An 18,023-nucleotide genomic window follows, 5' to 3' on the forward strand; every position below is an offset into this window, starting at 1 on the left:
AGGCGGGCGGCCGGACGCACCGACGGGCGGACACGCGGACCCCGCGGCGCGCGTAGCCTCCGCCGGAGCTTGCAGCAGCGCAGCCCGCCGCCTTCCCCCGCCCCGAGCACCGGCTGCCGCGCAGAGCCGGGCGGCGCAGGGCCCCGTCCCCAGGCGGGCTCGGCCCTGCGCTGGCGGCTGGGGCAGCACCCAGCCCCCGGGCTGCCAGGGGCACCCAGAAATGCCCTGCAGCCCGTGCCCCACAGCCTGCTCCGGAGGCTGCACGCTGGGGACCGGCCCATCCCCACCCTCCCCCGGGCTCCCTGCCCCGCTCCTGCGGCCCCTCGCTCCTCAGTCTGCCCCAGCGGGCGAGGGGGAGGSATGGGGCCGAGCAGCAAAGCTCCGGAGAGGTGCTCTTGCTTTTGCTGCTGGATGGGTCCACCAAAGCCACCTACGAGGCTACGGCTCCTGCACCCGTGGGGAGGGAGGGCTGCACCCGCCCTCCATGCAGCACTGTTGCCCTGCTGGCATTTGCCCCTGCTCCTCGAGAGGCAGAGCATTGCAAAGCCCCAGCCCCGCTTAGACCAATGCTACTTTCCCAGGGTGCTCTCTGAACAGAAAAGAGCAGAGCCAGGTTTTAGTGGCCAACGTGCCTAACTCTCAACAAGCAAATTGCCCGCCTTGGGATCAGAGGCGCAAGAGCTACCCCTAGGGCCTTGGGAATGTCAACAGGAGGTAGCGGTGCTCCCAGACATGCTGCCTCCCACCCCAAACCCTGCCCTTCCTCCACCTCACTTGTAAAGTGAGGCTGGGCACATCCAAGCAGTGAGGGGGAAGAAAGCACAGAGAAGCTCCGCTGAGCTCCCTTAAAATTCAGTGAGAGATGCTTAAAATGAAAGCCCCAAACCGGTGAAGCAGTACAAGCCTCAGAGCAGGGTGATGTAGCTCCTGCTCTGTCTTTAAGCAATAACCAAGTTCAGCTGGACTGATTTGTGCTCCGGCCTCATTCCTTCTGCACACTCAAGTCCCTACCCCAGCTTTTACCTATGGCCTTTAGCAGGGGATCCAAGCTGGCAGTGAAGGGCAGGGACAGGGCAGGGGTTAGGAAGTTGCCTTCAGCCCATGGCTGGGGCTGAGGGGCCCCAGCTACCTCCTGGAAGGGCAGATGGGTTTTCATCCCTCCCTCCTCCCCMTTCTCCCCCTGCTTCCTTGCCTGGGCGGAGAAGAGGCCAGGCTGTAAGCTCTGGCCTCCTGGGGCATGGACTCACCTGAGCACAGCAGTGCCCCTCACCAGAGGGGCCTCTTACTGTCTGCGAGATGCAAAGCTGGACCAGTGGGAAGTCTGACATTCTTACCCTCCTTCCGATTCAGCAGGCCCTGGTATCCCCCTGCCAGAGGTGATACTCTTGACTTAAAAGAGCCTGGTTTGAGGCCAGCACAGCAACTTTGAGGCAGCAGGTGATGGATGTGAAGGGAGAAGGGTGCCTGAGCAGCTCCCATAAATTACTCCTCCACATCACTGTCAAAGTCTTCATTCAAGACTCCCATGGTGAGGCAGGACTCAAAGCACTCCTTGCAGGGCAGTGAAGTTTGTACTTGTAATCGCAAGTCAACGAGGTGGCATTTGCTGGCAAACACCCTGTACCAGGGAGAGTTGCTAAGAGCTACTATGTAATTAACAGCTCTGATTTGGCAGGAAAACAGCCTTCCTTCAGCTGCTTGTGCTTACCAGCTGCTGTAACATTGTCAAAGCTTCGCAAGAATCCACAAGGAGTTAAGTGTTCAAGCATTAAAACTTTATTCAATCAGAGACCAGGTAACCTAGAAATAGACTTTAACACCCCACACCAAGTCAGATCCCAGTACCAAACAAGGCATACCAAGATCCTAGTAGTCACAGTTGTGTTGGCTAGCTAAGAAACAGGTTACAAAGCGCATGATTAAGTCTGACATCAAGATGCATGCAAACRCTAAAGCAAAGACTCCCCAGACAGCAGCTCTTAAATGCCATCTGGAGAAGCGTCAGTAGGAAACAGCAGCACAGAGAGGGTGGTACATGTATTTCAGAGAGGATAAGGTAGTTAAGCAAGAAATAAGAGTTGCACAAACCTGGACATCTGTCTCCCAGAAGGGAGAATGAAAATCCATCCCATTCAAGTCTGTGAGCCCTCTGGAGCCACAGGCTGTGGGCTTGTCCTTTCCCCTTCCTTGTGACAGTACCACTAGGTGGGACCCAGCCCAGGTCTCTCCACCCACCAAACAATATACATTTTTTTGATGACTACTGCCAAGGCTCAGGTCACTCATCCTTTAGTTTAAAAGCTAGTTTAATTTTTTTTTCTTTGCAAAATAGGGGCTGGCCACAGAGAGCTGCTTTTGGGGAATATATACTGCAGTTTACCAGATGTCAAATGAAGAGAGAAGCAGTGTTCAGCTTCAGATTAGGGAGCAGAGAGGCAGCACGAGAAAGGTCCCAGTGATTTTTCCCCACCCCCTGCAGCAAGACTGGAGTTACCTGCCCTAGGTCTCACTGGAGACAAGCAGTTTGCCATGCATCCATGCCAGCTTCACCACAAAAGTATCAAAATAAGCCAACCTCTGCCTCTAAGTAGTACTTGCACGTGTCTAGAGCAGTGACCAGAGCCCTCTGGACAGTCAGCCCAAAACCATACATTCACCTTTAACTCTCCAAGCCTTCATAACTGATTTGAAGGAGGGTCACTAAATCACAGAGCGCAACCTAACTAGCCTAGTCTCCATAAAACATTCAAACACCAGTCTCAGGATTGGAAGTAGGAAGCCAATTCAAGACAGCACAGCTAATTGAAACAGTTCAGCCTACAGAGCAGGTGGAGTCTGAAAAGCACACAACAGACTGAAGTTTGTATCTGCACCACCACAGGAGAGTGAGAAAGAAAATAGGACTGCAGGAAGTTGATGCATGTTAGATACTAACCATCCAGCTTTGCAGATGACATTGCATGATAAGCATAGAACAATTATGGGAAACACTGTCCCCGATAATTACGTACACCCATAGTGCAACATATGGAGGTCACTGCCTCCGATATAACACTGTGGTAGGCAAAAACTACCTTGTTCTTTACACATTATGGAAGACACTGCCCCCGATAATGTCAGTTAGGTTTCATGATACATAAGGTACTGGAAGTTTGCAGAAAGCTGCCATTTAAAATTGGGCCAGTGCCTAGTCTGAGGTATAGGTTTACTTGTGTGTCATAGYGGGTGGAGCTATGGCTACATAATGATGCCTTTTACCACCTCCCTCAGGAGTGCTTCTGCCCCTCAGCCAAGGACAGAGGCAGGAAGGAAGCTGTGTTCCCCATGTGAGCACAAGGCACCCAGAAACAGGGAGGAGGAGGAGGAAGGGAGGGGTAAGGGATGCCTAACCCCACTGACAGGCATGGACACCCCATAGAAGCCAAATTTCTACTATTTGATTTTTCCACCCAGGTTTTCAGCATTTCAAGGATCAATTTGGAATGCAACCCAGAGACTTATTACCAGGTTTACATCTTCAAGTTTCTTCCAAAGGGGTGTTTTTGCCACAGAAAGCTTAATTGCTAGTTTTCAAAWATTTTTTTTGTATATTTAAAATATTCTAAATGCAAAGTTCCAGTATCATGTTTGATTGTAATAGCAGATGCTGCTTTATTCAAAAACGACAGTATAACTGTCATAATTATGGAAGGCACTGCTTCCGATAATTATCTTCTATAAAAAAAACACATACCATTTATAGTGAACACTGTCACTGATAAATAAACAAATAAATAAATATCTCAGTGCCAAACAAGAGCCATCCTGCACAATGACATCAGCCAAACAGGGTTTGGCCAGCAAGAGACTCGATTTCACAGAAGGCCCCAGAGCAGCAAGGTCTGAAGTGCCAATCTAGAGCCATTTCTCAATGCCACAGGACCCACTGAGGTGCCAGCTCAGGGTATAAGAGGGGGGCATCTGATAGTCTTTGGCTTATCTCCCCTGGGAATCGAGACCTGCCTTAGAAGAAACATGCCTCCAAGACGGTGTTAAGCCACCACTCTTTAGCTGTGGGGAGGCTGGGCACTTCAGAGCTTGCTGACAATCTAGCACTTACAGGCTATTACTATGTTGTTTTATTCTTAAGCTACAGGTTTGTTTCTGCAGCTCCCTGCCAGGGAAGAGATCCTCATTATAAATGCTAAAAGGAATTCTTTCCCTATTCTATCACTAGGTTTAGGAGGCCAACAATTTAAACTCTAAATAGACGTGGCACCTCCCCACTTAAGGTACCAGTTCAAGATTTGCCCGAGTTGTTTGTTCTCAAGTACACCAGAAAGCAAGCCCCACAAGCAGCTGTACATGACCGGTTTGGACTGTGGTCAGAGGGAAGCCTGGTCAGAGGAAATTTCATGATAATTCTAGTACCTGCTTTAAAACTGCCTCCTGTGAATTTGTCAAGATAAGATTTTAAATTTAAGCTCAACTTTGGTCAAAAAGAGATCTGCTGCCAAAAAAAAAATCTCTACAGAAATATAATGCCATGTTAGGGAGTGGGCTTCCCTAATTCTGTACCTTAGCCAGGTGCTTGCTGTGATTAAAACTCATTGTCTGTATCCCAGATGTCCCCTACTAAGGCATTGGCAGCCCCTTTAATTGTCCAGGTCGATAGGGCCAGCTGTTCTTTCAGCTTGTTCACATTCACGCTGCTCTTGCTGGATTTCAGCAGCTGCAGGTGCTCCAGCAGACTCTGCAGGGTGTGGGAACCTTTGCCGAAGAAGATGTGGCGAAAGGGAACATCTTTTGGCGACAGATATGGGGAGAGGAAGTCATATTCCACCTGGAGTAGAGGTGCAAGTTTAGGGTTACTTTGTCACCTCCCATGTTTATTTCTTCCCTAATATGCCCCATCACTAATCCTTGAGCTCTCATTCCCATAAAACCCCTTCCCACAGGAGTTCCACAAGGGCCAGAAAATCTCCTGATAGCAGGCATAGAAGCCAGTGACATTAACATTAAGCAAGCAGGAGACACTCAGATCTGCACACTGTTCACGGCTTCTAATAAACTCAGTACATCTCCTTTGTGAAAAAAGGAAAGCTGGTTGTAAGGACCCACCTTCATGATCCTGTCATTCAGGGCTCTGCGGATGACCTTGTTTTCTCTATCACTGTTTGCGATGTCTCTTCTCAGTCCATCTACAGCTCGCTGAAAATCTCCACGGGCAAAGAACAGCCAATCCAAGGTCAGCCCAAGCTCCTGCAAAGGAAATGCTGTTAGCAAACTTCATTTTCTTCTTTCACTGCTCTCTTACACAGAAAGCTTTTCTTTTCTTTTCTCCTCCCTCCCTCCACCATTACGTTTAAACRTAGTAGCAAAGCAAGTTCCTGGCAGTCTTTTCTGGGGTCACTGACCTCAGTGACATCTCTCCCCACCCACAGTTTTTTTTACCCTTTCAGTAGAGATGCAAATGAGAYGCAAAGATGCACTGCACTGAGTGATAACCAGTTGCATCCACAACAATCTCCCCAGGAACTCACCACARCAAGATTAGCTAAGTCTATCTGCCATAGCTACTTTGTACTGCTCCATAAGAAGCACCAATTCCGGTCACATCGTGCTACATCCTCATCTCAAGCAGGCGGAAAGACATCTGTTCTACTGCATTCAGTAGCCATAGAGCCTTCTTAACACAAGACACTGTAACAGTCTACAGAGATTCAGTGCACTAAGACTTACCTTCACTTCCTGATCATAGTCCAAAAACTTCTCCTGGAACGCTAGCAGCTSCTCACTGTATTTCCCAAAGTCCAGGTAGAGCTCATGATCATGGGTCAGCCTGAGAGCAATGTGTCCAGCCACTTCTGCAGCAGTACGGATAAGCTCATACAAGTTGGCAATCCTCTTCAGATTCTCCACAGTATCCTCAGTGGTGCCCAGGAAGGGGTATTCCTCATCTTTCTGCAGGGCAGAAGACATTGGAGTTGGGCAGGAATGCTTCTCATGCTAGGAATTTTTGCCTTCCACTATWGTTTGCCACCACTCCCCCATTCTTTTAAGCCTTTAAATAGCGAGATCTGAGTGGCAAAACTTTGAAGCACAATGCAGCGGAAGGGAGCGCCTGCTAGCATCTCACACTCTTCAGTAATCATCAGGATGCTCTGCTAATCTGTTAGACCTGAAAACACAAAGATCTCAGTCCTACAGGAGTTCCTTTGCAGAGCTATGAGCAGATAAATCTCAGCATCTAGTTCAGCGTGTGCTAGCAGAACCCCTCCCTCCCCCTGCTAAGACTTCTGAGTGGGCTGACTTAAGGTTCTGTTGGTGGTTTTTTTCCAGGAAGTCCAATGTTAGCAAAGTCCAAGCATTCGTAAGCCAGGGAAGCTGTTACTAGAAAGTCCAGCTTTGCTCAGCTCCCAGCTACACACTCGGACTCTATGGTAAGAGAGCAAGCTRCCTAGCTGATGTCATTTTTGCTAGCCCCAAGCTGCAGCAGTAGACACAGACAGCGAGTTAGTACTTGCCTCTGGCTAGTTATACAACTTGCCAGCACACTTTGTTTCCTAAACCGCAGGCTCTACGACATCCTTTCATTAAAGCAGCAGGAGAAGAAAGTTGACATCTTTTCAGTGAATTTAGCTTCTGAAGCATTGACGTTTGAGCCTCTAGAAGACAGAGGGCTCCCTCTCCCAACAAAACACAGATGTTCAAAGCTCCAGAACAGAGACTGTACACCGTTCAGGCCAGAGAAGCCTGCCCAGAGAGTACCACCATAGTCACGAGGCCCTGATGCTGTCTCCTCTCTCCCAGAGGCACACCTAAATGGAAGCTGAGTTTAGGAGCAGCACCACATGCTCTGCCATCTTAGAGGGCAAATACTATTGGAGYATTTTCCACAGAGCAAATACACCAGGCAGGCACACAATACTTACATTGCAGAAACCGAAGGACACCACTGGGATTCCAGAGTATGCCAGGAAAGGGAATGCCGCATCACCCAGGCCAAGGGGAACACTACAAGAGACAGGTATTGAGCAGTTGTCAACTGGTTTAGACATCCCAGGAAAAGAACTACAAGCCCTTGGAGTTGAAGCTCTGGGCCATCTGGCCTACTCTGTCTAGATAGGGCACGTTTTAGCAAGAAGACATGGACAAGTGCTGAGGGCTGCTTGTCCATTTCTGACCACTGGTCTTTTTTTGTAGGGCAAGAACAGCCTTGTACAAGGTGTCTGAATTGTCTACAGGCAGCTTGGACCAGCACTAAGCACAGCTAGTGCTGTGCTGTCCACACTTGCCCACCCCCGTCACAGTAGGTAGAGCTTGCCCCAAACAGCAGTTCTGCATTCCAGCACGAAAAGCAGAAGCTGTTTAATTTGTTCCTTTATGGAGACTTGCTTTCCCAAACAGCAGGATCAAGACACTTACACTGTATTTTCCCAGTCAGAGCCAACTCTCTTCAACAGGCTTCCTGCATCTGCTGACTGGGCCTTTGCTGGATCCATCACCTGGAAAGAGACTGACTGTCACTGCTCTTGTTCTGGCCTCTGCTTAGGCTTCCAGGCTGCCTGCAAGCTGGCGAGTCTGTTCCAGAGCTCACATTACTATGCAAATGCCATGTCTCCTGACCTTTCTGTCCATGCAGGACGTTCACCTCCCACTGAACTGTGGCATCTGCTAGTTTTAGATTCCAGGTGCATAAACTGTAACACCTACAAGCCCAGCTGTCTTCAGACAGCTCTCAGGAGCGTCTCAGCCCTTTCTCCTAAATGGGCTTCTCTTCCAAAGGTGCCAGCTCTGCTGAAGCAAGTGCCCCAGTACAGCTCTAGCAGCTTTCAGTTTCTCCTGAAACCACAGTTGTCTTTGTCCGCCCAAGATCCTTCAACTCACCCCCTTCATAGTTCTCTCCAGTAGGCTGTACAGCAGTGGGCTGGCAGAAATCTTGATGTTTTTCCACCCTGCAAGAAAGGAAAGATGTCTGACATGCAGGCACAGCTAACCATTACTTTTAGAGCAGCCCAGCTCTCTGACTGAGCAGCATTAGCATCTCCTGGATCAATTGATCTACAGCCTGTTCCCAAAGGATCATTGGCAGACACAGGGCAGAATCGGTTTGGACCTAGCAGAGTTGTCTCCTTTTAGCTCAAATTGCATCAGCCTTCCAGCTTCAATGACAACAGGACCATGATGAAGAGAGTCGTGACAACCTTCAGTCAAACACTCAATACCAGCCCTGGCAGAGTCAGGGCAGTCTCCATTTCAGGAGCTTAAGGGATGTCTACCAAGCCATTCTGGTGTAAATCTGGCTTCAAGAAACTGAACAGGGTGGCAAGTTACCTAGGACTGCAGCATCCAGGTTAATGTAAGTGAAGGCTTTGGCATGCAGAGTGGCAGAGTATCCCTAAAACAAAACAGAAGTGTAAGATGAATGGCAACAGGGCAACACGAGCGTGTTTAACCAATGGGAACAGGGAATCAGAAATCAACAGTCATTATAGAAGTCTGTCGAAGAAAAGTACCTCTAGCCATTCAGTAGCACCCACAGCTCCATATTCTCCTGCACTCCAGCTAGCAAAGATGATGCTTCGCCTTGGTTTATAGCCACCTGCAAATAGAGAGATTGATTGGTATCTATACTCTTCCTCCATGGAGATATGGATTACTGAGGACCTGGGCTGCTGATTCATCTATTGCTCAACAGGCAGAGCTGAAGCACTCTGTGCAGACACTCCTGCATGTTAGTCACACCAAAGACACTATACCCTACTCCCCCTTATCTCTCCAGAGCTGTGTGGGGAAGCCATGCCACCTCCAATCCCTTCCACCACCCTCCTCTTCAGCTGTCAGAGCCCAGAATCAACCCCAGAAACAGAAGTGGAGACTTGCATTGAGTGCCACCAAGCAACCCCCAATCCTCCAGCTGTTCAGCTACTTTAATGTTTTCTACCTTTAGGGCTGGCTGCCCAATACACAGTTCAAGTCTGAGGTTTTCAACATGCGTTATCCAAGGACATTTTGCATCCGCACTAAACTGGATGTAAGCAGGTAAGTCCCTTGGAAACAAGTGCTCACTGCAGACAAGTTGTCCGTGCTGGGCAAGTCAGGGAGCATGGCACCAAGAGCTTTATCATGTTTCCTGCAGCTTCTCAAGGGATTAGTTTGCATCTGAGCTCTCCAGTGTTAACACACAGAGCTGATTCTGTAGGATTTAATATCCCCCCTCGCTTTTGTGCTCAAATATTTACCATTTTTCACCATGTCTGAGATCACTTGGGCAAGTTCTAGCAATATGGCAGTTCCAACACCAGCCTTGGCTGCTCCTGGGCCCCAGGAGTCTCTCTGGGCTCCAATCACAACGTAGCGATCTACAAAGCAGACATCAAGAGCTCTGAGCCGCAAACTTCATGCTGCAAACATTCTCCATCAGAAAAGCAGCTTTTAACTTCCATGCTATGAACACAGTATAGAGTCTGACCCTTGTCTCTGGCTCACTGTCTTTATTTAGACTTTCACTGGCAGTTCAGTTCAGCTTTTCCCTTGACTTTCAGGGAAAGAGCTTTATTTTGCTGAGATCTAGTTGCCTTCATCTGGAAACAGCTGTCATGCTCTGAAGATGACAGAACAGTAAGAGGTCCCTTTTAATGTGACCCACAAGCCAGTTGCTCCTACCTGGTTCTTCAAACCCCTTGATAGCACCAAAGATGTTCAGAATCTTCCTGTCCACCATGACACTGTTCACCTTCAGTTGCACTGTTTTATTGGTTGTACTGGTCATCTTGCAATTGATGATCCCACCTCTCCACTCCAGAAAACAAGGGTCTCCATCCATTTTGCTGAGGGGAAAGAGATCCTTTGAGCTCATTGTCCATCTCTGGCCTCATTTACCTTTCCTGTGAGAAAAGCAAGCCTGAAACTGCAGGGGGAGCTTTGTCCAGAACCTGCTCAGAAGTTAGCTTGCAATCCTGTACTGCTAATTGTGTGTGGTGAAGATGGCAGAGAGAGGCCAAGGGRAACTTAATACTAAATTAAGATCTGCCTTTAAGCAGTTAGACATATCAGACAAGTGACATTTCTCCAGTCAGTCCTACTAAGTGCTCCCTGTGATACGTGGCAGAGGCCAGCAGAGAGCTCCCTGGGCTCACAGCACCTCAACATCATCCTCATCACCAGCAACGGGGCCAACAGCCTAGCCTGCAAGCCAGCAGGGATTGTTACCTGAACAGCCGGCTCACTGCTTGGCTGGAGATGGTCTGAACAGCAATGTAGGGTAGTCCCGAAGATTCAACTGGTGGAAACTGGGTGTGGTTGAAAGAGGGGAAGCCTGGGGTGAAAGGGTCTCCAGTACCAAGGTGGGCCTGTGAAATGGCAAGAAGAGCCCTCAGGTCTCACACAGAAGATCAAGAGCTGTCATCTACACAAGGGCATGAAACACTGCTAAGCTGGAGGCCTGCAGGAAGACTACTGCAGTTTGCAGTCCACAATGGAAAAGGCTCATCACAGCAGCAGACTAGACAGCTAGTCACATACTCACATGCCCAAAGGGGACAAGTTTATCTGTGTTCTTGTAATCTTGTGGATCCAGGTACAYCAGGACACCAACTGCTCCTGCCTCTTTGGCATTTGCAACCTGAAGCAAAGAACAACATCAGCTGCACATTTGCACAGCAAGCCAGGGGATTTAAGGCAAATACACTGAAGAATGGTATGAAGGTTTGTGCTTCTCAGTGCCTGACTCTGCAGATTTTAACAATCATCTGACACTAATACAAAGAGGCTGAATGCAAGTAGCCTAGTTCACTCTGGATACAGTATGCCTARCACCCTCTTGAATTAGGATGCTCGCCATGGTTAGTGTCCAACCCCACAATTCGTTCAACTCAGACTTGTTTCTCAGAGAGGCTCATAAGTTGATTATTTTTTTATTATGCTCAGTCTGATTTCCCAACATTTGATTAGTATCAAGCGAAGATAAGCAGCCACCGGAGGCTCATCCTCACAAAGAAGATGGGGGGAGCGGGGGGGAGTGGCCTAATTAAGTCAAGCCCCAGTTTAATATACTTACAGCCTAGCTGCCGCTTATGCACCACAGGGGCAAACACTCTTGCAAGGCCAGAAAACAGTTTACAAGGTGCAAAGAYGAGTATAGAACCTCTCGTGGAAGCACCTTTCAGCTCTGTTTGTGTCTATGATGCACACAGCCAGACAAGAGCTGTACTGGCATGCTGTAGGGAAGAATCCTATGTCCTAGTCTCCTCACAAGCACTTATGTGAGCTGCAGTCCTCTGGCAGACCTAGAACAGGCTTGTGCGCAGAAGAATTTGGCTCCTTTAGGCTGCTTGGCTATTTGGTCTTGTTTCCTGTAAGGGGAGCATTACAGCAACACACAAGACAGCTTGCTGGGCAGGCACTGCTGGCACCTACGCTTGGACCTACTGAACACTCAACAAGAGACCAAATGAGACACTGCAAGCAAGCTTTGAAAGTATCTGGCTGCAGTAACAAGAGGTGCTCTAGAGATGAAAAATTTCTGCTTTTGACAGCTCCGTTTCTGCTTATAACAACACCAGCCAGCTCTACATCCTGTGGTCCTTGCCCTGTGGATCACAGGCTGCCTGCTTCTGCCTCTCAGCTCCATCGTTCTGGACATTCAGCTGTCCCAACCAGACKACCAGAGGCCAAGGACAACACTCCCACAAAAAGTAACTAGCTCCATTGAGCCTTGGTGTCCAGGGTTTTGCATTTTGAATTTTAACATAAACAAGAAAGACTAGTCCTGTAGGACAAGCCCGCAGACAAATTCTAGAGGCTTGAGCTCAGGCACAGTCTTCCTCCTTAAAAGGCACGCTTCTATTTCCTTGCTGCCAAGATTGGCCAAGCTTCAAGGGCATAGACTGCTCACCTTCTCAGCAAGGGTAATTTTTCCAGCTCTAAGGATGACAACAGATTCATCCAGAGAAACACCTGAACTTTTCATCTTCTGAAAATCGTCTTTCTGTCCATAGTTCACATAGATCGGTTTGCCCTAGAACAGAGATACTGCTTATAAATGCAGCAATCCTCAGCCAGTGAGATACTTTAAGCAGTCTAAAAAGTCACAGTGTCTGGAACACATCAGACCAACATTAACAGCATGGATTGGAGTTTAGCAACGCAGACGCCAGTCAAATGCAAWGGGCCTGCTGGAGCAGCACTTCTGCCAAGACTCCTGGCTGGATCCCAGCAGAGAAGTCTAAGCAGATAGCTACTTCTGCATCTTGCTAAAACAAGAAAACTGTGTGGACCCACTCCTTCTGCATCCATTCCCCGCCCTCACCCTTCCAGCTTTGTATCTAGGGTGTACTTTATACAGTGCATACATTGAAGGGATGCTTTTTAAGACATTGCCACCTGGTAAGTATGCAAGCACATCTCCAGGATCTTCTGTGTCACTTACAGAGACTGAGTCATTTTTGCTGTATGCCACGTATGCATCAGGACTCTCCAGTTCTTCTTCTCTACCATTTTCCAGAATAGACACTTTGTTGTTGATGCTGTTAAATGTCAGGAGACATTGTTACGCTTCTTCATATACAGTCTGTATATTTAGCTAGGTCTTKTATTTCAGTCTATGCCCTTTTAATTCAGATCAAGTCAATGTAGTCTAAAACGAGTAGACTCTTTACCAGCTTCACGCAACAACCTCTGGGGCTGTTCAGAGACATTAGTGAAGGCTAGTTTTTAAGACAAGCAGTAGAAGTATAGTCTGTGCTTCTCTGTCTCTTTAGTCCCTTCATGAAAGAAGCCTAGCAAATTCGTTTTTTCCTCTCACACAAGAGGGACATGAAGACACACCAATGTGAGCTGTCATCCAATACTTGTTGATACTCCTGAGCTACGAGAAGCCAGACCCTGGTCCACAACACCTTTATAAGTCACACAACAGAACCACCCATGCTAGAAGCTTTAGACAGAAGAAACCTGCCTTTCAGCTTCTCTTTTTTTACATAGTTTGTTTTCTCTCCAGCTCTTAAGTATGCTTTGAAGAAACAGYTGTGCCAGAAAGAATCCAGAGGCCTGCTACCAGACACCTGGGATTTAGAAAGCCTGTGAAAAGACAGCAGTAGCCACTGCTGAGCTATACTGTAGTTTCCTTCAGAGAAGGATAACCAGCTCACAATCTTTGCAACTGCTTGGACTACAAAGATTCATGCTGTAAAGATCTGCAACTCTCCATTAACATACCTGCCTTTGACCTGCAGTTTAATATAATGCTCATCATTCCACACTTTATCCAAGAGGAAGCTGTTGAACTGGTCATGAATGTAGAAGGCCATGCTCTCATCTTCACTCAGGCCAGCTTCAAAAGACTTCCTATTTGCTCTTTGCCTGTAGGCAACAGATTTATAGTTTAGGCTAACATAGCAGTAGGCACTACAGTACCCCAGCCAGCAAAGCCAGGCTGGGCAGGCCATTTAAAGCCACGTTTAATGATGTGCCACCCCACAACATCTTTAAGACCCTTGTTCTCCAAAGGAGCTTAAGTTCTGTTCACCAGCTGTGCTTCTTTCTCAGCTGTAGCTAAGCTTTCTGGAACTGTTACCTCAAGTAGTCTTCAAGACGTCTCGCTGACAGCTTATTTGACAAAAGGTTTTTGAGTTCAGGCCAGTAGAGGACAGATGATTGCGGCACCTCTTCTTCAGTGTCATCAGTATCCGCTAAGTAAGACGCGGTAGGAGTAATCTCACACCTGCCACTTCCATCTAGACACCTGGCAGTCATCTGCATTCGTCCACGGTAACTCAAATAGCCAATCAGAAACCCTATGGACAGAACAGGTATTTCTTTGTGCTGCAAGAAAGACTAAGCCAGGCCAATATCAGACAAGTGCATTCAAAGCAGCTGTTAGGGTACAGATGCACCTCTGTTCTCACGCCATTTTTAAAAGCTGGGATACCTAAGGACAGACAGGAATACACAGCCTGACATTTTGCCTGCGCTGAGATATTTTAAAGGACACTGTATATCTGATCTTGTGTTTGGCAGTCTCTCTAGCACCATCCAGGGAGAAGACTGTTTGCTTTAAGCTGGTAACACTGTAAAAGCCTTTGAAGAATTGGCAAACACTAAATGCTTCAGCTTCCAGAGATCTTACTGATGCGTTCACCCGCATCTCTAGAGAAGCTTTAGAGTCAATCAAGGGAAAACTAGTACCCTTGCCATGCTGACCAGTTTGCCCTTCAGCAAACAGATCCACATGRTTTTGCTGTCAAATTGGCAATTATTCATACTAATTCCATACCACAAGCCTGAGCCAGAGATATTTAGCTAGTGACAAGAAGCTGCAGCCTGGATCCAAGCTCTTACATTTATATTCTGAAATAATACAAATGCAAATGTTAAAGGCCTCAGATACAATTGAAACCAGTCCACTTCATGCAGTTCCCTCCYATCTGTCCTTACCAATCAAAAGGAGGAGTACAGCTGCAATGACAAGAAAGCAGAGGTTCTTGCCAGTCCTCCGTGGCTGCCCCATGCTGGTGTGCAGGTGCTCCTGCCTCCCAATCTCCCCTCCTTCCTCATCATCAGCAGACAGCTTCATCTCCACATGGCTGTTGTCACCATCTGTTTGCCGAGCAACGCTGAAACGTGTGTACGACATTGGCTCGCCACCAAACTGTTGAAAGACAATCACGTGAGTGAAGAGTTTGCTACATCACTCAACAGCCTTTCCAGCAAACTGCACCCATGCGCCAAACTGAACGCAGACTGTGCACCTGGAACTGCTCCAGTGCAGCCCAAGTGCAGGTATCAATCAGGCAGATAGGCAGCTTTGAGCAGACTCAGACCCACTCTGGGTATCTATTGGTATTTAGTGTCTATTTGCCCTGCACAAGTTCAGAACCATACTGGTCACAGTCCAGCTTGGGCTCTGTAATAGATATGACACAGCCAACAGCACTGGCATTTCCCACATGACTGTGTGGCAAAGGCTGACTGAAGTAGAAACTCCTGGTCCTAATCAGGAGGAGCGCACTGATCTGACCTGAATACGAGCAACTTGTACATAAAGGAACTTTGATCACGATGGAGAAAAGGGAAGACAATCACTCCATGGTTGTGCCTTTGAACTACATTCACTTTGATCTAGATAATCTCATCCAGTATCTGCATCACCTTACATTAAACTTCCCCAGGCTACTCTTAAACTGTAGTATTTGTCAATAGTGTAAAATGGCAAGGCTGACTGAGATGACCCAAAGGAATCTTGTTACTTTCCTTGTACTCAACTAACAGTAAAGCTAAGGACATTTCTCACACTTCTACCTGAGGTTGCAATGGTTTGACATTTTTTTTTAACCAAAAAAACAAAAAGAAGAAAAATCAGAGCTCAAACAGAAGAGCTTCAAGTCAAGAGCTCACTTTTCTAAACAGCTGTGATGCATGATCCAGCAGCACACAGAACAGCAGCCTGCATGTAGTGCAGAAATTTAGATTAACAGACAATTAACTCAATTACAAACTTAACCAGGAACTAACTAGGACCACAGAACTAGCATTAGGGCTGCTGAGCTTGCTCCTAGCTTGGGCACATGGCAGGGATACACAGGTGATTGGCTAGATGAATGCTTCTGGGACCAACAAGTCCCAYAGCCTCTTCCCACTGTACTGGGGAAGCAGCTGGTGATGAGCACCCAAGCCCTGTTACAATCTCTGTAGCTCATCCAGAGTTCTCAGCTCACATGCTGTCAAGATTAAACTCGTGCTATTTCRGACCTGTGGTTCCATTCCTGACCATGCTACCTACAACTGAGTGGCTATACTGCACTTTAATCTAGCAAAAAAAGAGTCTCCCTGCTCAACTGCAGGGAACTTTGGCTTCCCTGACACTTTGCAGAGGACATATCTCAACCCCTCATWTCCTCCATACCTGTTCAGGGACTAGACCAACATATTTGCAGTCCTAGCCCAGGGTCATTTCACAGACCAAGTTCTTTAGGATGAGCTTGTTAGGTCAAGCCTGCTGAGAGCTATTGCCTCCTGGAATACTTGTTTCAAAGCACAGACCACATTGAAAGGCTGGAACTGTGGTTGGCGTGCATTTCCCTCTCCCTTCCCCTTCTCCTCCACCCCCAAGTAACATAATAGAATATGTTGATTGTCTTGATAGATATCAAATCAGCTTCCTCAATAGTACTTCCTCCTGGAACATTGTTCAAGGCTCACTCCCCTCCCTATCACTTTTTCAGTTTCCTGGAAGACTCARGACATTGTAGCAATAAACGATAACCCTGCCAGAACTGAACTTTTAAGCCACCTCCATATCATAGCCAGGCAGCTAAAATGAAGTCTGTAGCTCAGACTCACAAGCCGCAAATAATATCTAACAGTGCTTTGGATTTGTCATCTCATGAGACTGACATTGACTCCACTGGATCTTTCTTCTGCTGCTGTAGTATTGTCAGCCCACCAACCTGAGACAAATGAGGGGGCAGAGGGTCTTACCAAGTTAGAAATTGCAGCTCTGGCATGGTCCATTGCTTTCTGGAGGAGCTCCCACCAACCTGACCAAAGCCCTAGAAGTTTAAAACACAACACATCAGGTCAGGCTGTTCCCCTTCCACCACAGRAGAGATCCAAGATCAGTCACCATCATGAGTAGGATGCTTGCCCAGAAGTGTTATGTGCATGCTTCCACGTAAGTCCCAATAGTTGCAGTTAGTCTACATCAACCTCATCAATTACCTTTGAAACACAACCTATAAATTCACATACTCCCACTGCAGATACAAGTTCAGAAGGGCATGCTGAATCTTTTTTTTTTTTTTTTTTTTTGAGCACTGAGGAATGGGAAAGGAGGATAAAAACAAGGAGCACAATCTCAAATGGCTAAATTCAGCCAAGGGTCTTATTAATTTTAAAGCCAATACCTTTTAGGGAGGGCTAGCAAGAAGCAGCTGCTCAGTGGTGACAAAGGGCACTACTGAACAAAGGTTCCTGGGGTCCATTTCAATGACAGTATCAGAACAAGAGCTTGAGTAGTAGCCAGAAGTGGCACAATGCTGTAAGCTGAAGCAGCACAAACTCTCACTCTACAGAAAATGAGGAGGTCTTTCAATTATAAGGTCCCTTCTARATGGCTATGTTCCTGCTCTCTTTATAAAGCTAATTTCACTATTTGAGCAGTTGCCCTGAATAGCTAAGGGCCTTTTTGTCAAGGCACAACCAGTCTTTCAGTGACTTCTATATTTTGTATTTTTCTAAACTGTTTATCTGAAAGATAGACTAAAACTTGAGTTACTTTGGCTTAAGCATTTTTTCTGAAAAGATATTTGAYGAAGCTTTTCAAATTAGTAGCTAGACAGCTTGAGCTGGGCCAAGTGGCTGAGTTGAGAGCAYGCACTCTGAGCATGCCCTAGAGCAGTGCTGCTAGGAAACTCTGATCTGCGAGTTTTAAGACGGGCAGAGCATTTGAACTAGTGTTCAGATGCACACAGATTATTTTTACACTCGGGAGCTCTGCAGTATAAGCAGGCTACCGAGAGCAGAGAAGACCAAAGGTTAACAGCGGCCCTCCGTTGTTTCACCTTTTGCTTAGAGCAAGAGTACACACAGATAAACCCCCTGGCAGCTTTCAGAAACCTGCCCCGACTGACAGGAGGGCCCAGGCGCTCCCACAGCAGCCAGAGCCCCACAGCAGGGTAGAGGACAAGCTGCCCTCGGGGAAGGCTTCAGGGGAGATGCCCTGCGCTTAGCGCACCGGGCGGGCTTGCGGCAGCAGAGCCGGAGCGCACTGACCGCGCCTGCATCAGCCCGCCGGCAGAAGTCACCGCGAGACCCTCCGCAGCCCACCGCCGCCGCCGGGGCGAAGGGCGCCTCCCGCGAAGGCGAGCGCGACAGCGCCTCCTCCCTCGCGTCCCCTGCGGCAGGCGCCTGGGGGGCCTCGGCCTCCCGTATCGCGGCAGGGCAGGGCCCCGCTGCGGCCCCCCAGATAAGGAGGCCCGGCGATATCCCGCCCGCCGAGCGCGCCCCGCCTGGGCCTGCAGCCTCTCCCCGGCGGCGCGGCA

The 18,023-nt window shown here is 48.1% G+C and overlaps 1 protein-coding gene across 1 annotated transcript; it reads right to left on the bottom strand.

Moving 5' to 3' along the window:
* Positions 1-1,753: 1,753 nt before the first annotated feature.
* Positions 1,754-16,724, bottom strand: TFRC (transferrin receptor). Its single transcript, XM_085325187.1, has 18 exons — positions 16,462-16,724; positions 14,419-14,632; positions 13,559-13,778; positions 13,201-13,344; positions 12,413-12,509; positions 11,879-12,001; positions 10,511-10,606; positions 10,195-10,334; positions 9,649-9,812; positions 9,225-9,344; positions 8,499-8,584; positions 8,317-8,380; positions 7,870-7,937; positions 7,408-7,487; positions 6,915-6,996; positions 5,722-5,943; positions 5,101-5,241; positions 1,754-4,822 (listed from the first exon to the last, which is right to left on the bottom strand). Exons 1-18 carry the CDS (start codon positions 16,492-16,494, stop codon positions 4,580-4,582), a joined length of 2,337 nt encoding a protein of 778 aa, XP_085181313.1. The 5' UTR covers positions 16,495-16,724; the 3' UTR covers positions 1,754-4,579.
* Positions 16,725-18,023: the final 1,299 nt, after the last annotated feature.

The sequence above is a fragment of the Rhea americana genome, unplaced genomic scaffold, assembly GCF_003343005.1.
Source record: "Rhea americana isolate MKP2758 unplaced genomic scaffold, rheAme1 scaffold_96, whole genome shotgun sequence".
In the NCBI taxonomy this organism is placed as follows: domain Eukaryota; kingdom Metazoa; phylum Chordata; class Aves; order Rheiformes; family Rheidae; genus Rhea; species Rhea americana.